This window comes from Acanthamoeba castellanii (assembly GCF_000313135.1).
Source record: "Acanthamoeba castellanii str. Neff unplaced genomic scaffold scf7180000084715, whole genome shotgun sequence".
Lineage (NCBI taxonomy): Eukaryota > Discosea > Longamoebia > Acanthamoebidae > Acanthamoeba > Acanthamoeba castellanii.
In genome coordinates, this window is record NW_004457638.1 from 167,364 (window position 1) to 184,863 (window position 17,500).

A 17,500-nucleotide genomic window follows, 5' to 3' on the forward strand; every position below is an offset into this window, starting at 1 on the left:
CCCCGGTGGTGGCTGGTGGTACTACTGTGTGGTGCAGATCGGGTGCGGGTGCTGCTGGAGGGCAGCGCGTGCGTGGCGACGATGAGCAACCAGCACGCGTTCGTGCTCCACAGTCAAATGGGAGCGTGGATGCGCGTCGCCGACAACTCCTTTTCGCGCTCGGCCTTCCACTCCCAGTTCCACCTCCCCGCCTCGGTAGGCTCACACCCTGATGAGCAGCAAGAGAGATTGGTGGCGGCAACTCGTGCCTAACCGTCGTGGTGTGTGCTCGTGTGTGTGCTCGTGGTGTGCTCGTGTGTGCTCGCGCCGTTGTCGTGCGGACACGAAGGAGGGCAAGGCGAGCAGCGGAGAAAGCCTCGCAGAACTTCAATCGCGCACGCAAACGGCTGCGGAGGGGGTCGATCTCAGCGCCCTGCTGGAGACGAGCCTCGCACAGCAAAAAGCCGAGACCCTCGCCCACCTCGAACACCAGATTGCCGCTGCTCTCCTCCTGCAGTCGCGCCACGAAGTGCGTATCCTCTTCACTTCTCTCCGTGCGGATGCGGTGGTGCGGGCTAGTGGTTCTCACACCTCGTGTCGTCGGGTGGTGCGGCGATGCAGTATCGGTATTGGGTGCACACCTATGCGGGCTACCTCGCCACGGAGGCACTACTCACCCGGCTCGAGGAACTCTGCGCCTCTCTCCTTGGCCCTCCCTCACGGTACGGCCCCTCCTCTTCTCCGCCCCCCCCCTCGCGTGGGCCGGGCCACCACCAGCCACCACCGCCACCGGCAGGCAGGCCAGCAAGCACCGGGGGGGGGGTGCTGGCTTGATACCGACGTCGTATTCACCACACCACACGCGCACCGCGGTGTGCGTGCTCCGTCGCAGGTCGTCCACCGAGGTGGGTCCGTGCAGCCCCTCCGGAGAGGCCATCTGGGAGCCGACGGTGCTGGTGCGTTCCCCCACCCCCCCCCGCCCCACCCACCAATACACCCCTCCCGCTCTACCCCACCCAGTGTGGCTATGGCGGTGGTGGTGGTGGTCCCGCCCGCCCGCCCGCCCGATCCCTCGTGTGTCATTCAGTCATTCATCCGTGTCCGTCCCTGGCACACCCCTCGTATCCCGTGCGTTGTGCGTGCCTCCTCCACTGCAGGGCCTGAACAAGCGGCAGCTGCTGCGGGAGGTGCTGCCCATCGTGGCGCAGAACCGCGCGTGCCAGCGGCTCACGGTGCAGTACCAGGAGTACCTGCGGATCATCTCCCAACGCGAAGCCACCACCACCACGACCACGGGCAGCGCCTCGGCTGCCAGCCGTACCGACGAACGAATGCCCCCCTCTCCATCCCCCGCAGCCGCCGCAGCCGCCGCAGCCGCCACCACCAGCAGCAGCAGCACCACCATGATGGACGTCGACCTTCCGCCCCTCACGCCCCCGCGGCCGACCGCCGCCGCCGCCGCCACCACCTCGTCATCAGCTGACGAGGGAGAGGCCGACGCATCTGCGCCGTAGCAGTGCTCCCCTCCCCTCCCCTCTACCTACACACAGCCCAACCAACGACAGCTGTATCGTCGGGATATCGTCGTCCCACCGCCCCTGCCAAAAACCGGCCTAAAACAGAAGGCGAAAAAATACAAAAAAACAACATGTTTGCATCTTTCTTCTGCACAGCAGCCATGGATGCCATAGGATCGTTTGTAGCCAAGAAGGCCTTCGAGAGCAAGGTCGACTCCCTCTCCAAGAACTTCACCAGCAGCCTGGGCCTCGGGGGCGACGAAGAGGGCGGTGGCGGCAGCGGCAGCAGCGCGGGCGAGGTGGAGAAGAGGACACGACAAAGCCGCGAGGCACGAGAGGCCGAGGAGAGGCAGCTGCGGGAGAGGGAAGAGGCACACAAGAAGCGCAAGGAGAACAACCTCGCCAAGGCCAACGCCCTGCGCGAAAAGTACGGCCTGCCCACCGACGCGCCACAAAGCAGCAGCAGAAGGGATGCCGCCTCCACCACCCCCTACAAGGGCTCGTCGAGCCCCAACGGCTTCTCCAGTATGTCGCAGTGCTGCCTCCTCTCCTGAGCACCACACTTTTTTATTATTTTTAAATAACACGAGCTGTGTGAATATTATGAATTCCAACCTTGGGCAGCCGTTGCTTTTGGCGCGCAATCCACATGTACGTTGAGAGTTGGGTGTGTTGTCGCGGTGGGTTCAGAATTTCACTTGGCATCGATCGATCACACGACGACCTACAGAGCTGTTTGTTGGCCTCACCACCAACCATCACCACCTCCCCCCTATTTTCCCCACCTACAGAGAAAAGAACAATCTAACCATAATCGCAATGAGCACTAACGAAGCTAGAATGCTGCAGTCTCCCGTGCGTGTGCACACCCCACCGCAGCAGCGCCGCGCCAGCGCTGGAGGGGCGGGTGGAGGCACCACCACCAAGAGCAGCAGCAGCAACAGCGGCAGCTCGTCCCCGGTCGCGTCGCCGAGGGCCGGGCGGCGCAAGGGGTCGGGCCTGTGCGTCGGGGATCGCTTCATCCCGGCCCGCAACAGCGCTCCGCTCGACCTCGACCTCTCCCACTTCAAGCTGCTTCGCCGCGAGGGGGCCCCGGCCACCACTGGGAGCGGCGGCCGGAAGGAGAACACGCTACCGTCCCCGTCCGCCCACCACAACGCCGCCACCCTTCCCTCCTCCTCCACCACCGCCACGGCTGCTGGTGCTGCTGACACGACGCCGGCCAAGGAGGAGTACAGGAGCCTGCTCGAGCGGACCCTGCTGGGCAGCGAGGGCCGCCTGGCCACCCGCGTCCTCTCCTTCTCCGCCGCCTCATCCGCCTCCGCCTCCCCCGCAAGCGACCTCCACCTTGGCGGCTCTGCTGCTGCTGGTGGTAACGCGCCGCCCACCGCGGCAGGCCCCAACTCGGCCACCGGCGCCGCGTCTCCGCTCCGGGGCGCCGCCTCGCCGCACCGCATCCTTCACGTGGAGCGGGAGCGGGCTGCTGCCTCGTCGGCCGCCGTCGCCTCTTCGCCCTCGTCCCCGCTCGCTCGCCGGCGCGCACCTCGCCGCCTGCCCTCCTCGGCTGAGCGCGTGCTCGATGCGCCGGACCTCGTCGACGACTACTACCTGGTACCTACCTACCTACCTACCTACGGCTCCAGCCCCTCCCTCATTCTCTCTCTCTCTCTCTCTCTCTCTCGCATGCCCACTCGTGCCCCATCTCACCAAATTTGCATTGCCACGTGTGTGTGTGGTGTGATGTCATATGGATGACGCGATATCAATGTATCTCAGAACCTGGTGGACTGGAGCGGGCAGAACGTGGTGGCGGTGGCGCTCGGGCCGAGCGTGTACCTGTGGAACTCGGGGTCGGGGGCCATCACGCAGCTGGTGTCGCTGGGCGAGGACGAGGGCCTGGTGACGTCGGTCAGCTTCAGCGCGGGCGGAGGGGACCTCGTGGCGGTGGGCACGCAGGCCGGCGAGGTGCAGCTTTGGGACGTGGGCGCGGCGAGGCGCGTGCGGCGGATCCTGGGCCACTCGGGGCGGGTGGGGGCTTCGTCGTGGAATCCGACGCACGCGGGCCTGCTCTCCACGGGCTCGCGCGACGCTCTCGTCCTCACGCACGACTCGCGCGCCGCCCGGCCCGTCATCGCCACGCACGACATGCACTCCCAGGAGGTGTGCGGCGTGCGCTGGTCGCCCGACGGCACGCAGCTGGCCACCGGCGGCAACGACAACCTCCTCTGCGTGTGGGACGCCAGCGCCTCGTGGTCCTCCGCCGGCGACGCTGACAAGCCGAGGCACGTCATGGAGCAGCACACGGCCGCCGTCAAGGCCCTCGCCTGGTGCCCGTGGCAGGCCAACCTGCTCGCCTCCGGCGGGGGTACCGCCGATCGCTGCATCCGCTTCTGGAACACGGCCACCGGCGGCTGCTCCAACGCCATCGACACCAAGTCCCAGGTGTGCGCCCTCCAGTGGAGCAAGCACTCGCGCGAGCTCGTCTCCTCCCACGGCTTCTCCCAGAACCAGCTCATCGTCTGGAACTACCCCTCCGTACTCCTCTCTCTCTCTCTCTCCTCCCCTCTCTCTCTCCCTCTCTCTCTCGCCCCACCTACACGACACACACGACACACACCGGTGCTGAAGGATGCTGACAGCTGCCCGCCCGCCCGCCGCCACATTCGTGACATCCAACCACCAAACAGATGAGCAAGGTGGGCGAGCTCACGGGCCACACATCGCGTGTGCTGCATCTCGCTCTCAGCCCGGATGGGACCACGGCCGTGTCCGCCGCTGGCGACGAGACTCTCCGCTTCTGGCGCCTCTTTGAGCCCAAGGCCCCGACTGCCGATCGCGCCTCGTCGCCTTGCTCTGTCCTCCGTCGCCTGGACATCCGGTAACTCCCCTCTCCGTGCCGTGTTGCTCACCCCCCCCCTCCCTCTTCGTTATCTCTACGCGAGCGCAGGTACAGAAGCGGCACCGAAGAAGAGCTGCCCGTCCCCCCCCCCCCAAATGGCTGCGTGGCGTTGACGGCACGAGCGCACGCCTCCGCCGGCAAAAGAGGAGGTCGGGTTTCTCATCTCTTTCACCTCCCTGTCTTGCGTGCAAGTCCAATTGAAATCGCCCGCGGGGGCCTCCGCACCTGACCCTGACCAACTCCCAACACACCCAGCTTTGCAGCTTCTGATCAGGCCGTTCGACCAAGCGACTGTCGAGCCATTAGACCCGACCGCCTGCGAGGCAAGTTTTAGTTAGGCGCGCTGCTGGCGGTGTGCTGCGTGGTGTGTCTGACACGAACAACTCCGCAATCCATGGTTTGTGTTACCCAGGGCAGCCTGAGCCCGCGCTCTGTACAGTCTCTCCTCTTACATCCTCGTTAGTGGTGGGTACAGAACTTACTCATGCGCGCAGGCATGCCGCCAGGCGGGCTCCCACGCCCACTCAGTCGTAAGAGCAGGGCCTCCGCCACACCCGCCGACGCAGAGCCGAGAGCCCCTTCGTCCTCGCCGTCGCACACGCCATTGGCCAAGAGGTCGAGCACGCCTACGCCCGATCGCAGGCGAATGAATGTACATGGCCAGGGTGGTGGGGGTGAACAACAGGGAAGTCTGCCAAGTGTCAAGTGCTGTTTATGGTTGGGGGGGGGCAGCCAATCAAGTGGGAATGGGGAGGGGGCGATCAAGGTGGGTGGTCCACGTCACGTGGCCACTTACTTGGCGCCGGGACGGGCGCCGGGGAGGCGCGTGACCTTGCCGATGGCGATGGTCTTGCCCTCGTCGCGGAGCGTGAAGCGGCCGAGCTGCGGGAAGTCCTTGTAGGTGTCGAGGCACACCGGCTGGGTGAGCTGAATGCGGGCCGAGACAAAGGCGCCCTTCTTCACAAACTTAGGCTTCTGCTTGGAGACTTCGCCGGTCTTCTTGTCGATCGTGCCGAGGATGAGCTTGATCGTGCACTCCTCGACGGCCGTGTGGGCATGGAAGACGGCGGTGTAGCCGGGGGAGATGATGGGCTTGTGCTCCAGCAGATCGATCACCGCAAGCTGCGCCTCGAACTGGGGCACGGCCACGATCGGGTGCTCAGCGTCACAAACGACGAAGCCCGCCCGAATCTGGTCGTCCGACACGCCGCTGACTACGATGCGCACGTATTCGCCAGCCGCCGCACCGTCGAGGTCGGGCGCAAAGTCCGAGGCAACGGACAGCACCACGCCGGCCTGCTTGGTGGGCATGACCACCACCTTCTGGCCCACGCGCACTGTTCCCGACTCGACCTTGCCCTCGATGAACACCTTGCCGGCGTCCTTGATACGGTCCAAGATCGGAATGCGCAGAGCCGCGGCCGGATCGCGCTTGGGTGGCCGCAGCCCGTCGAGCACCTGCACCAGCGACGGACCCTGGTACCAGTCGCACACGCTCGCGTCCAGCGGCTGCAGCAAGTTGGCGCCCGTGATGCCCGAGATCGGCAGCATCGACACGTCTGGAAAAAACGCCGCCGCCGCCACCACACCGCCGATATAAGAATAATAATATTGAAGTAGAAATAGATATAGAAATAGAACAACGTTGGGTGGGTGGAGCGAGAGCGGAATAGAATTGAAACGTACCCTTGGGTCCGAAGCCTACCTGCTTCAGGAAGGGTTGGAGCTTCTGCAGGATGCTGTCGTATCTTTCCTTCGACCACATCACGCTCTTGTCGTCCATCTTGTTGATGACCACAACCAAGCGACTCACCCCGAGGGTCTTGGCCAACATCGTGTGCTCCCGCGTCTGACCGCCCTTGTCGAACCCTGCCTCGAACTCGTTGATGCGCGCCGAGATCACCAGAATGCCCACGTCCGCGCACGCTGCTCCGCCGATCATGTTGGGCACTGTGTGTGGTGTAGGAAAAATAAATACATAAATAAAAATTGGCCATCAGCAAGGGAAGCACACAACACAACACGACTTGATATCTCTGCATAAGGCGAGCCAGAACCGAAGAAGACGAAGACGAAGAGCGAGCAGCCCTAATGCGGGGCCAGTGGGCCAGCACACATACCGTAGTTCTTGTGACCCGGGGCGTCCAGAATTGTGAAGCGACGAGTTTCGGTGGTAAAGTGCGCTCGGCCCACCTCGACGGTTTTGCCCTACACACACACACACACACGACACGACACACGACACACACCACAGGCGCGACAACAGGGTATAAGCATGGTGCATGGCACTAGGCGCGCGCGGCCACACCCCGGAATGGGCTCAGCCAAAGCGCCTTCTCGGGAGAGGAGGGGTGGAGGGCAGGTGCACCTTGGCGCGCTCGTCTTCGTTGGTGTCCATGATGAAGGCCAGGTACCAGCTCCCGCCAGCTTTTTCCTTGGCCTCCTTCTCATACTTCTCGATCGTCCTTTGGTCCACTTGCCCCGTGAGGAACCTGCCCTCCGGGACACACGCATGACAAGACACAACATGCACACACAATAACATAACATAACATTGAAAGCGAGGCGCCCGTGAGCACTGGGTACCTCACCATACAAAGCCACGTGGCCCGTCTACGTTGAGTGGGTGGCGTACAAGAGGTTGCCGGCCGTGGTGGATTTACCCGCATCTGTGTACATACATTAATTGCGCCGGGTTAGGATCCATGTTAAGGAGAGCGGTAGGGACCGTGGTGTTTCAGGGAGAAGATGGTGTGTGCGGTGGGGGGAGGGCGTACCGACATGCCCAATGAGTACAATGCTGAGGTGGTCGCGAGGATCGATTACCTTTCTGGGGGCATCGGACGTGGTTTCGGGGACAGCAGAGGCCTCTTCGCCCTCCTCCTCCCCATGTGCGGGCTCCTCGGGCTCTGCTGCGACGGGTGTCGTCACCGTAGCGGCCGCAGCAGGCTCTGGGGTCGCCGTGGTAGTAGTGGTGCTCGAGGAGACCGGGGCTGCCTCCTCTTCGGTGGCCTTGGGTTCTTCGGGCGCCGCAGTCGCAGGAGCAGCAGCCTTGGGCTTGAAGACGGGAGCATTCACATTGAATGAGGGCTTGAAGGCGGGCGCATTAACGTTGAATTTCAACTTGGAGGCAGGGGCAGGGGCCGCCGCCAACTGGGCGGTTTCCGAGGGGCTGTTGGCGGAAGCGCTGTGTTCGTCCATGTGCTGTTGTGGCGCGAGGAGCAGGTTTCGTTTTCAAACAAAAAATAAATAAAATAAATAAACAATAAACCTTGTTTGGGGGGGGGCGGCAAAGAAAGAAAATGTTACGAACGTGTTCTGCGTTGTACGGTGAGAGGGGGGGGGGCATCAGCGAGCGATGAGAGGAGAGAAAGCGGAAAGGAGCGCAAGGGGGTGGGTGGGTTGGCGTGTGTCTTTGCTTTTTTTACGCCACGGGCATCTGCTGGTGCTGGTCGGCCAGCGCTGGGAGGAGGTCGGGCCGGGGTTGGGCGGTGGCGGTGGCGGTGTGCGGGAGGAGGAAGGCCTTGAGTATGTCGGAGAGGGAGACAATGCCGAGGACTCGACCCTGGGAATCGGTGGCGATGAGGCGGTGGACCTTGGTCTTGTTGAAGCGCTGCAGCACCAGCTGGAGGGGGTCCTTCGGGTGGCACGAGTGGATGACTCTCTGCGTGCTGCGCCGAAGGAGGATGTCGCTGACGGGCCGGTCCAGGTCGGAGAAGGTTCGTCTCCGCGCAATGTCGACGATGTCCGAGTTAGCGTAGACGCCCAGTGCCACGCCCCGCTCGTCGACCACGGGCACCGCGCTAATGTTGTGGCGGGCCAACAGATCCAGGACACCGATGACGGGCGTCTCGGCGCCCACGGTGACCACTCCGGCAAAGGTGCCGATGCCCAGCTCCTCGATCGACATGGCAAGCAGGCCCACGGCGCCGGCCAGGTTCTTGACGAGGAAATTGTTGATCTTGCGGTGCGTGATGATGTGCAATATCGTGCGATCCACCGGGTCCATGATCGGGAGTCGATGGATGCGGTGCTGCAGCAGAGCCAACGCCGCACCGTGCAGGCTTTCCTCCGGTCGTACGGTAATCAAGGCATCGCTCATCGAGCCTCCCATGATTCCTGGATGGAGAAGGAAGAAGCACGCGCACAGCCGTTCAGGGAGGGCAAACATGTCAGCTGAGCTCACAGCAAGCAATGAATGAATGAAAGAGAGAGAGAGAGAGAGAGAGGGAACAAGGGAAGGGCGGAAAAAGAAAGAGAATGCATGATGGTCGGTGTGGTGAGGGTGCGTGCGTACGGCGCCAGGTACGTATCTCGTGCTCTTCGAGGAGAGGCGCGAGGTCAGCGCCAGGAGAGGCAGCATGGAAATGGCGAAGAATGTTCCTGAAGTCTGACACGGTGATCATGCCCACGTAGTCGCCGGCCTCCGAATCCCACAGAGGAGCCGATTTGACATCTACTCTCCGCGTAAGTGACCAAGTGGACGTGACGGATCGTATAAACAAGAGGATTGTGCGTGCGAGGGATGACACGGGCGTGAGGAAAAGCACCGTTGTCTATCAAGGCGACGAACGCGGCCTTCACTGGCAGGGCGGTATCCAGGACTACGATCTTACCACTAACTGGGAGTGGTTCATGCAGAGGGAGCGAGCAACGACGTTGGGCAAAGAGAAAGAGACACAGGCATTAATGCGGGTATTGCTGGGGTGCGCTGGAGAGAGGGGGCACGTGCCTGGCATTATGTCGTAGCACTTGTGGGTCAGCAGAAACTGCGAGATGGTGTCGCGGTCGTGCTGCATCTGCTCTGGCGAGACCGCGCAAGACCCCCCCTTTGCGCCCATTGAAGAAGAAGAAGGAGGTTGTTGCACACAAGGGTCATCGACGCTGGTAGAGCCATCTGATTTGTCATCATCTTCCGCATCATCTTCCCCGAAATACCACATATGCGTGGAAGGTGTGTGTGTGTGTGTGGGCAACGTGGCAGGAAGGCGGTAAGGATATGAGCAGGAAGCCAGCTGGCCTGTTGTTTTTTGTATTTTTTGTTTTTTTTGTATTTTTTGTCCGGTTTTCCCCCTCGGAACTGCCCAACAGTTTTTTCTTTTCTTTCAGAATGCTTGGCCCTACACACATCCACATTTCCTCCCAGCCTCGCCCTGACGCGGTGGCCTTCCCGAGCGCGTTGCACTACGCGCCTGTCGTGGGGTAGAAGATGCCATTCATCCCTTTTTCCTGTGGCGCTTGCAATCATCCTGACCTGCTACCACTTCCCTTCTTCATGTGATGGTCTGCACGTGACCAGCGGGGGAGCACAGGCTGGGTACAGCGCCTACGGGTCCCTCCCTACACCACCACGTAGCTTCTCGGAAATCGACACCCTTTCGTACGCTTTCCGTACTTTCGTGCCCCCCTCACCAACAGATTGCCTAGGCCTAATTCGAGTCTCGATGTGGCAGGGTAGGTGAAGTCGACCGTATTCTTGCTGACGAGGACGCACTAGACCACTTCTTCGAGTCCCTTCAGGCGGTCAAAGCTCTCAGAGCGCACCGAAATCAGCTCCGCGATCACAACGAACAACTCGCCCGTGCGCCCTCCGCCCTGCCCCGGCTGTGTGGCCGGTTAGTCATTAATTATTAACCTACGTTTTGAAAACACACAACTAGACGACAACCTGAGCAGGGAGAAGGAGCTGCGGGAGCTTCTTGTAGACGTTGCCCTGGTGCAGGACAAGCTGGCCAACAAGCGACACACCCTCGAGTCTCTCCTACGGAGGCAGGAGGAGATTGCACACAGCTATGGCAGCGGTCTCCCAGCCAAACTGAAGGAAGCTGCCGCCCAAGCTGAGGTGGCCCACCTGCACTCCCACATGAGAGTTTCTCTCTTCTCTCACCATGTGCTTTTCTTTTTGTAACACAGGCTGAATCAGAGATGATCTCCCAGGACTTTGTAGAGGGACGCTCCACAGCACAGGAATTTGTCAAGTCCTTTCTGGCCAAGCGACAACACTACCACCTCCGTAGCAACAAGCATGAAGCCCTCCTTCACTCACTGCCCTCTCATCACTGATGACCTCTTCCCCAACACCATGTACATACAGCTTACTCTCCATGATTTCTCCAGGTCTTCCTTCCAACACAGGCTCAGTGTTTGTTGCCTTGTGCTTGTCTATTGCCTGTGCTTGACCCAGACACTGGGTGGGCCTCCCTGGGAGTGTGTAAAAACAAAATTGGTGACCACTTTAGTACAACTTGGTGGCCACTTGGAGGACAACTTTGGGCCACTACAGGACATTTTCAGGGCATTCTTAGTACATCTTTGGGGCCATTTTCAACACATTTGTAGGAGCATTGGGGCCATTTTCAGGACATTGTCAAGACATATTTAGGGGCCAAAAAAGGTAGTTGTTCAGAACAGAATTATCTGCCCTTCAGGACTTCCTCTCAGGACCATTTTTGCCAGCCTTTCAGGACTCTTGCACACCACGATAGGTCTGCAGCACTGTGAAGGGGCGGAGTTTGGCCTTAGAATTTGTTGCAACCAGAACCACACCACACACCACCAGAGAGCGGGCTTCAAGATGTGATAGGATCCAGCCATCTAGGTTGCCTCATTGGGCCGCAAGGAGCATCCCCTCAAGATCAACACACCAGCAGATGAGCGCAAAACTCGTAGAATGTGAGGGATGCAACAACAACGCGTAAAATTCGTGGAACTACTAAAACTCCAAAAACTCGTACCACGAAGTTGCCCACGAGCCCACATGGAAGCCAATGATAGAGTCAAGAAAGCTCACTTGCTTTGAGAGCTCCACGGACGGCAAAAATACCTGTCGCTATGCCAGGCAATGTCCTTCATGGGTAAGGACTGTGTGACAAGCTGTTGCTGTGTGGCCATGAGTAGTAAACCGAAGTAAACTGTTTCGAGTTCAACTCGTTTTAGTTGCCTCCCCTGAGCAACAGATGGTTAATGCCTGATTTCAGTAGAGGACTGTGAAGATCTGCAATGGGAGGGCGTCCTGCCACAATGCCATCAGAGATCTGGTTAATGTAATGTGTGGAAGGAACGATGCGCGTGGCAGTGTCGTCTGCACGTCGTACACCCACTGGGCTCAGCATGCTCTAACTTGAAGTTTGGGAAAGAAGAGTCTATTAAAGAGAGCTTTAGGGCTGGCGAAGGTGCCTGTCTCGATGGGAGCCAGTACTGTGTGACAATCCGCTGTGTTCTCATCATCGCCACTCGAGTTTTACAACTAAAACGAGTGTTCTCCAGCACTTCCTCCAGTATCTTCACCAGGCGATACAGATGTCGCGGACCACCGCGGATCGATGTCCGCGACTCATCCCCCGGGGTGATAGTGCTGATGTGGTGGCGGTCGCTGTGCCAGAGGCAACACGCCTTTGTGGGTGAGATGCAACAAGCTGTTGTTTGTCATTGGTGCACTACTTTCGCCACGTGTCGCGCCTACGCACGCACGCACCGCGCCTTTCCCCCAAGAGCGGGGGATTCAACGAAAACTAGTTTTACTAGTTTTACTAATTACAAGGACGACCAAACGCGCGAGATCCACACTGGCTTGTCACACCATACTGACACTGCTTTCCCAGAGGCGCATCGCCTGGCAAAGCGATTGGCACCACTCCTACCCTGGGAGTTCTGAAGGGTGGTGAGTTTTCCTCCATCCATCAACGAATTGTGTTCGTTCTTTGAGTGAGCCACTAGTGTTACTCGCGTTACTCGTGATTCAATACTTCAGTTTTACTCGTTTCGGTTGCATACCCTGTTGCGATTATGGGCAATGACGTCAGCGTTAGCGCCATAGCAACCAAATCTCCTTGTGAGACAATGGAATTCATTTTTTTATTCTTTTATCATTTCTGCTTTCTTCTCCTCTCTCTTCAATAAACATCTCTTGCCGTCAAGTCTACTGTTCTCTGTTGACATACCCGCAGGCGATGGTCGGTCCGCTGACGATTCTCTGGTCGTGACATCGCTTGCGAGGTCTGAGCTCACAAGGCAAGCAAGAAAACCAGTGCACTCTTGGTCGTGATGTTGGCGGCATGACGATTTTATCGAGGTGCTGGCTGTCAAACAGAGTAGAGTAGACTTGATGGCAAGAGATGTTTATTGAATAGAGAGGAGAAGAAAGAATGAAGATTGCTATGGCGCTAACGCTGACGTCATTGCCCATAATCGCAACACTGGCGGCCTCCGACAGGGCTGAATCCTGTCACATTTTGAAGCTCATAACTTGCTGTGCATTTGCGCCAAACGCGAGGTCATTAGCTTACAAGGCAAGCGAGAAAACGAGTGCTCTTGGTTGGGAGTTGAAACAATGGCAAATTCACTCCCAAACGGCGAAGTCCTACCGCCCCAATGAGGCATCCTACAGGACTGAATCCTATCACATCTTGAAGCCCGTAACTTGTAGCGTATTTTGAACGAAACGGAAGCTCCAGAGCTTATGGAGCAAGCGAGAAAACGAGTCATCTTTGTCATGTGGGGCTGACCGCAAAAATTCTAAGTCAAAACTCCGCCAGCGTTCAGCGAACCGCCACCTCAGCTGTCCACAATTTATTATTGAAATTATTGAAAATTTTAATTTATTTTTTGCAGTGAAAAACAATCAATCAGGAAGGCGTTACGCCACTTGCCGCTGCGATGGTGATGGCGGAGGAGGTGGCCGGGGAGGAGTCAGAAGGGGAGGCGGTGGGGAGAGGGGAGGATGCGGCGGGAGGATGCAGGTAGGCGCGGTCGGGCGTGGGATACACGACTTCAGCGAGGAGGGCAGGGGGGTCGGGGTCCAGCGAGAATCGGTGGGCGAGGTCGTTGAGGTAACGGCGGCGGGTGGGGTAGGGGGGTTCGTAGCCCTGCGTGCTGTAGCGCACGTAGCGGTTGGCGTTCATGGCCGTCTGGCGGACGAGCTGGCCCACCAGCTCCTTGCGCACCACCATCCCATCGATGAGAGGCCCAAAGAGGCCCACCCCAGGCTTGCGGAACACCTGCACGCGGAACAGGCCATCCGGCAGCGGATAGACCACCACGTGTGCATCATTGAACTGCGACGTGATCGTCACCGGATGGTAGTCGCGCGCATGTTCGCTGTATACGATGTGCACGATGTCGTTGCCCACGTGCCGCTTCTGCTCTTGGCAACGCACGCACGCACGCACGCACGCACGCCCAACCCAAACACACAACAGTTGCACCATCTCTAATTAGAGGCCCGCGAGGTAAGGGTTTTGTAGGGGTGGGGTGGGGTGGGGTGGGGGTTGCCTTCAAGATCTGCTGCTCGTCGGTGTCCTCGGTGGGCATGGAGGTAATGTCGTGGAAGATGACCTCGAGCGCGTGGTTGGCATAGTAGGGCGTGTATTCACCTTGTTGTTGGGGAGGAACACCACCAGCCACCAGCCACCACCACACACCACACCCATCCGAGAGAAGAAGGGTAGATTAACCACCAGCAGTCAAATAAATATAAATATGAATAAGAAGAAGAAGGCGGGGCGCACCTGTGGTTCGGTTGAGGCGATCGAGCCCGCCAGTGTAGCCCAGGTGGTTGGCCACGGGGACGGTCCACCCGAGGGCGTGGATGAATTCGGAGAACAGGGGCGAACGAGACGCCTTGTCGTTGCGGAGAATCGTGTTCTGGTCCTCCTGCCCCCGCTTGACGTAGATGACCCCGATCTTCTGCAGCTCCCGCCTGTGATGCACCACACGCAGGCACACACACACACACGGCACATACGGCGCATGAGACACACGACACATGACATACACGAGGCAAGAGAGGAGGGAGAAGGAAGGGACCCCGCCAACACATAGATCAGTTCACTCCGGCACGCGTGACGGCAAGAAGAGCCGCGGACTGCGAAAACGGCTCCCATGCGCATGGGAGCAGCGCGGACCCTCAAAGAAGGGCAGGGCAGGGCAGGGCAGGGCAGGGAGGACGCACTCGGCCGACTTGTCCAGTTGCGAAACGCTGCGGCGGAACTTGTCGGTGTTTTCCAGCAGAGTGAAACGTGCTCCGTCGACGTCCTCATCAACGACACCTGCAAGAAGGCAGCCACGCACGCACACATCGGACACATTCCTTCAGATCATCCAATCCACCGTCCCACCGGTGTGCCGCCGCCGCCGCTGCCGGGGTGAGGCTACACACGACGCACACACGACACATTGTACACTGCACACTGCACACCGCACACGACCATCGGCCGCCGCTGGTCGCTGCGGGAATGGCCATGATGGTGGTGGTGGCTGGTGGTACAACGGTGGGGTGGGGTGGGGTGGGGGCATGCCTGTGGGGAGGAGGTAGCCCAGGTGGCTGAGGAGGAGACGCGCGGATTGGAAGGACCCGGGGCCGACGGCGGCGGCGTGCTTGGGCCGGGAAGGCACAGAGGCAGCGGAGAGGGATGGCCGATCGGCGGGCGTGTGGATAGCTTCGCTGCTGATCTGGGCCTCGAGCTGGGCGGCCATGTCGTCGTAGATGCTCCCCAGCCCTTCCCTCGGCCCCGCCGGCTCGGACAGGGCCTTGCCGTCCTCTCGCTCACACTCGGCAAAGCTCTCCGACAGGCTGCCACCGTCCACCGTCCACCGCCCACCATCAGCATCATGAGCGATCAGCCAACGATCCACGGTCACGGCCTTAAGGTTTGGCGTGGTGGCACCCTGGTGGCCATCCACCAGCAGCAGCCACCACCAGCAGCGGCCAAAGCTTGCGCCAGGAAGGGGAAGGGGTCGTACTATTGGAGGAGACCGTGGAGCTTGTCGGCGGCGGCGGCGGTACCCTCCGGAGCTGCTGCGGGAGATACGGGGGCGGGGGTGGCGGCCCCAGTACTCTCTTGCGTTGCCCTGGGACCGTCGGTGGGAGGGGCGAGCGAGGGGCGGCGGAAGGCGGCGGTGGCGGCGGCAGGAGCATAGGCAGGCACGGCGTCCCAGGCGTACTTGCCCGTGGCATCCCGCACCATCACCCGCGCTACCCTCGCCGCACCCCAACTCTTCTCGCCTTCGCCTTCGCCTTCGCCCTCGCGCGGCTGTGTGTCGGTGGCGGGCCGCAAGAGGTGCGTGGCGGAGGGGGGCGGCTGCACGAGGGAGACGAGGGAGGACTGGTTGTAGAGGAAGAACAGCTGCTTGGCCAGGTCGGGGGCGGCGGCGCCCGGCGGCTGGTCGTCAGTCTCGGAGAGCTGCGACGTGAGGACGGCAATGCCGGAGCGAGGCGGAAAGTTGCCGGCGTGGTTGACCAGCTTGTACAGGGCAGCCTCCGTCGCATCTCGGATGGGCGCACTCCCGTGCGCGCCCGCCACGCCGGCCTCGAGGAGAGCGTGGATGTGCTGCATGAGGCCTGCGTCGCTCACCAGCACCTGCAGCACGTGGGCGCCCGCCGCCGCCATCACCCAATCCACCACGCATTCCACCTCCCGCACAACGCTCCCCTCTGCCCACCACCACCAGCCACCACCAGCCACCACCATCGTCGCCATTATGGCCACCACCGCCGCCATCCATCCATCCATCCATCCAATTAGGTGAGCGGCAGCGTCGTCGAGAAAACAATATTCATGAATCGAAAATGAAAGCAGTCGGGAATTCACGCACCGGCGGAAGGCTTGGCGCGGCCCTGCCCGATGGCAGCGATCTGGTCGAGGGCGTGCGAGGCCAGGCTTGTCACCACCAGAGACGTTACCGACTGCAACTCACCAAAGCAACCACCGCGGGCATGCACACACACCGCCGTGCACACACGACACACACCACACGACACACGCACGCACGCACACGCACACACACGCACACACGACACACAATTAGATGACGGGGAAGCGGCCGTGGCGGGAGGAGAGTACGACGGCACCACTACCTGGCCGAGGGCGGCGAGGCGATCCAGCACCAGGGAGAGGGACGACAGGGCATCCACCACCGCCTGCACTCCGCCCCACCCAACGTCAGTATTGGAAAACAGCAACACAGCCATTATGTAATGGCCAGCCATTATCGAACTGGGCCACGCGCGGGAGCAGCAGCAGTGGGCAACCTGGAGGACAGGGTAGCTCGAGTCGGGGGAGGCAAGGGCGTGGAGGAGGTCCTCGAGCCACTGGAGGACTGCTGCCTGCCTGTGGCGTGGCGTGGCGTGGTTGGTCACACGTGGCCCAGCAGCCCCATTTTGGGGGATGAATGAAGCAGCAGCAGCAGCAGCAGCAGCACGTGCTCCCCACCCACACGACATGGCGATGCGCCATATGTGAAGGTGTGGCGATGCGCCGTGCGGGGGCGGTGGTGGTGTACACCAGGCTCCCGAGGTGAAGGGGAGGAGGGGGGGAGGAGGTCCGTACTCAGGCTGGGGTCGATGCAGCTCATCGAACAGCAGAACACAGAGGCCCCACACGCACATTGCCTGCACGCACACGTGACCCCCCCCCAACCCCAAGCGGAATGGCGGTGAGGAGGGCTGCGCGCGCGCTCTCTCTCTCTCTCTCTCTCTGGTGGCATAATACTAATAATAAATAAGAACAAATAAGAACAAATAATAAATAATTATTCGTCCTTGGGCTGCCTCCGGTCTCCCTCCGCCTTGGGCTCCTTTTCCCTCTTCTGCAAATTATTATTATTATTATACTCATAATGAGGGGCAGCGCAGCACCTTGAGCTCGTCACTTTTCTCGCGGGCGAGAGCCCTACGCAGGATGTCCGCCACCTCCGATCGAGCCTGCTGAGACCGCCGGCAAAGTGAGAGGCGCACAGCCTCGTGCCGTATGGTGTATTGTGTGTGTCGTGTATGTGTCGTGTGTCGTGTGTCGTGCAGCAGCAGCGCACCTGGGCCACCATGTAGGGAGCGGAGTTGCGGGTGACGATGTCGAGGCCGTCCAGATGGCTGCCCACGGAGACGAGGGAGCACACCAGGGAGAGCGCTCTCTGCGCGGAGGGACAGGGAAAGAAAAAGGAAGAAAAGGAAGAAAAGGAAAAGGCACCCGTCAGCAAGCGTGCGAAAGCGGACTCCTCGCGGAGGGACGAGGCTCTCAAGAGGGCCCGCCCGCCCCAGTCCTATCTGCCCAAGGACGGTCCAACCTACCTGCTTGATGTCCTCGTCAGGAGGCGGGGTGCACGCGGAAGC

General features: G+C 60.5%; 5 protein-coding genes across 5 annotated transcripts in view; 3 read left to right on the forward strand and 2 right to left on the reverse strand.

The window, feature by feature from the left end:
* ACA1_149510 (WD domain, G-beta repeat-containing protein) overlaps nucleotides 1-1,493 on the forward strand; it is a gene marked incomplete at both ends in the record, with an annotated part of 5,906 nt that extends 4,413 nt beyond the window's left edge. The window contains 6 exons of the mRNA XM_004351508.1: nucleotides 38-195; nucleotides 437-508; nucleotides 601-701; nucleotides 872-935; nucleotides 1,137-1,296; nucleotides 1,345-1,493. Coding sequence (XP_004351560.1) covers nucleotides 38-195; nucleotides 437-508; nucleotides 601-701; nucleotides 872-935; nucleotides 1,137-1,296; nucleotides 1,345-1,493 — 704 coding nt within the window. The remainder of the gene's footprint in view (nucleotides 1-37; nucleotides 196-436; nucleotides 509-600; nucleotides 702-871; nucleotides 936-1,136; nucleotides 1,297-1,344) is intronic.
* A 164-nt stretch (nucleotides 1,494-1,657) lies between these two features.
* On the forward strand, nucleotides 1,658-4,378 carry ACA1_149520 (WD domain, Gbeta repeat-containing protein; the record flags this gene model as incomplete). The annotated part of the gene is made up of 4 exons (XM_004351509.1): nucleotides 1,658-2,021; nucleotides 2,398-3,107; nucleotides 3,273-4,031; nucleotides 4,184-4,378. 4 exons carry the CDS (start codon nucleotides 1,658-1,660, stop codon nucleotides 4,376-4,378), a joined length of 2,028 nt encoding a protein of 675 aa, XP_004351561.1.
* Nucleotides 4,379-5,187: 809 nt separating this feature from the next.
* ACA1_149530 (elongation factor Tu GTP binding domain containing protein) lies at nucleotides 5,188-9,194 on the reverse strand (the record flags this gene model as incomplete). Its single annotated transcript, XM_004351510.1, has 10 exons — nucleotides 5,188-5,954; nucleotides 6,082-6,345; nucleotides 6,516-6,603; nucleotides 6,764-6,777; nucleotides 6,810-6,887; nucleotides 7,173-7,599; nucleotides 7,829-8,514; nucleotides 8,705-8,851; nucleotides 8,946-9,013; nucleotides 9,124-9,194. The coding sequence occupies 10 exons, from the start codon at nucleotides 9,192-9,194 to the stop codon at nucleotides 5,188-5,190; spliced, it is 2,610 nt and encodes an 869-aa protein (XP_004351562.1).
* A 311-nt stretch (nucleotides 9,195-9,505) lies between these two features.
* Nucleotides 9,506-10,458, forward strand: ACA1_149540 (vacuolar protein sorting; the record flags this gene model as incomplete). The annotated part of the gene is made up of 5 exons (XM_004351511.1): nucleotides 9,506-9,597; nucleotides 9,695-9,775; nucleotides 9,849-9,976; nucleotides 10,056-10,237; nucleotides 10,309-10,458. The coding sequence occupies 5 exons, from the start codon at nucleotides 9,506-9,508 to the stop codon at nucleotides 10,456-10,458; spliced, it is 633 nt and encodes a 210-aa protein (XP_004351563.1).
* A 2,561-nt stretch (nucleotides 10,459-13,019) lies between these two features.
* Nucleotides 13,020-17,500, reverse strand: part of ACA1_149550 (Rap/ran-GAP protein) — a gene marked incomplete at both ends in the record, with an annotated part of 7,101 nt that continues 2,620 nt past the window's right edge. Inside the window, 12 exons of the mRNA XM_004351512.1 lie at nucleotides 13,020-13,537; nucleotides 13,902-14,092; nucleotides 14,345-14,441; nucleotides 14,747-14,836; nucleotides 15,149-15,826; nucleotides 15,988-16,078; nucleotides 16,250-16,312; nucleotides 16,424-16,502; nucleotides 16,722-16,783; nucleotides 17,030-17,095; nucleotides 17,203-17,301; nucleotides 17,459-17,500. The exon at nucleotides 17,459-17,500 is cut by the window's right edge and continues 9 nt beyond it. Of these exons, the coding sequence (XP_004351564.1) occupies nucleotides 13,020-13,537; nucleotides 13,902-14,092; nucleotides 14,345-14,441; nucleotides 14,747-14,836; nucleotides 15,149-15,826; nucleotides 15,988-16,078; nucleotides 16,250-16,312; nucleotides 16,424-16,502; nucleotides 16,722-16,783; nucleotides 17,030-17,095; nucleotides 17,203-17,301; nucleotides 17,459-17,500 (2,076 nt within the window). The remainder of the gene's footprint in view (nucleotides 13,538-13,901; nucleotides 14,093-14,344; nucleotides 14,442-14,746; nucleotides 14,837-15,148; nucleotides 15,827-15,987; nucleotides 16,079-16,249; nucleotides 16,313-16,423; nucleotides 16,503-16,721; nucleotides 16,784-17,029; nucleotides 17,096-17,202; nucleotides 17,302-17,458) is intronic.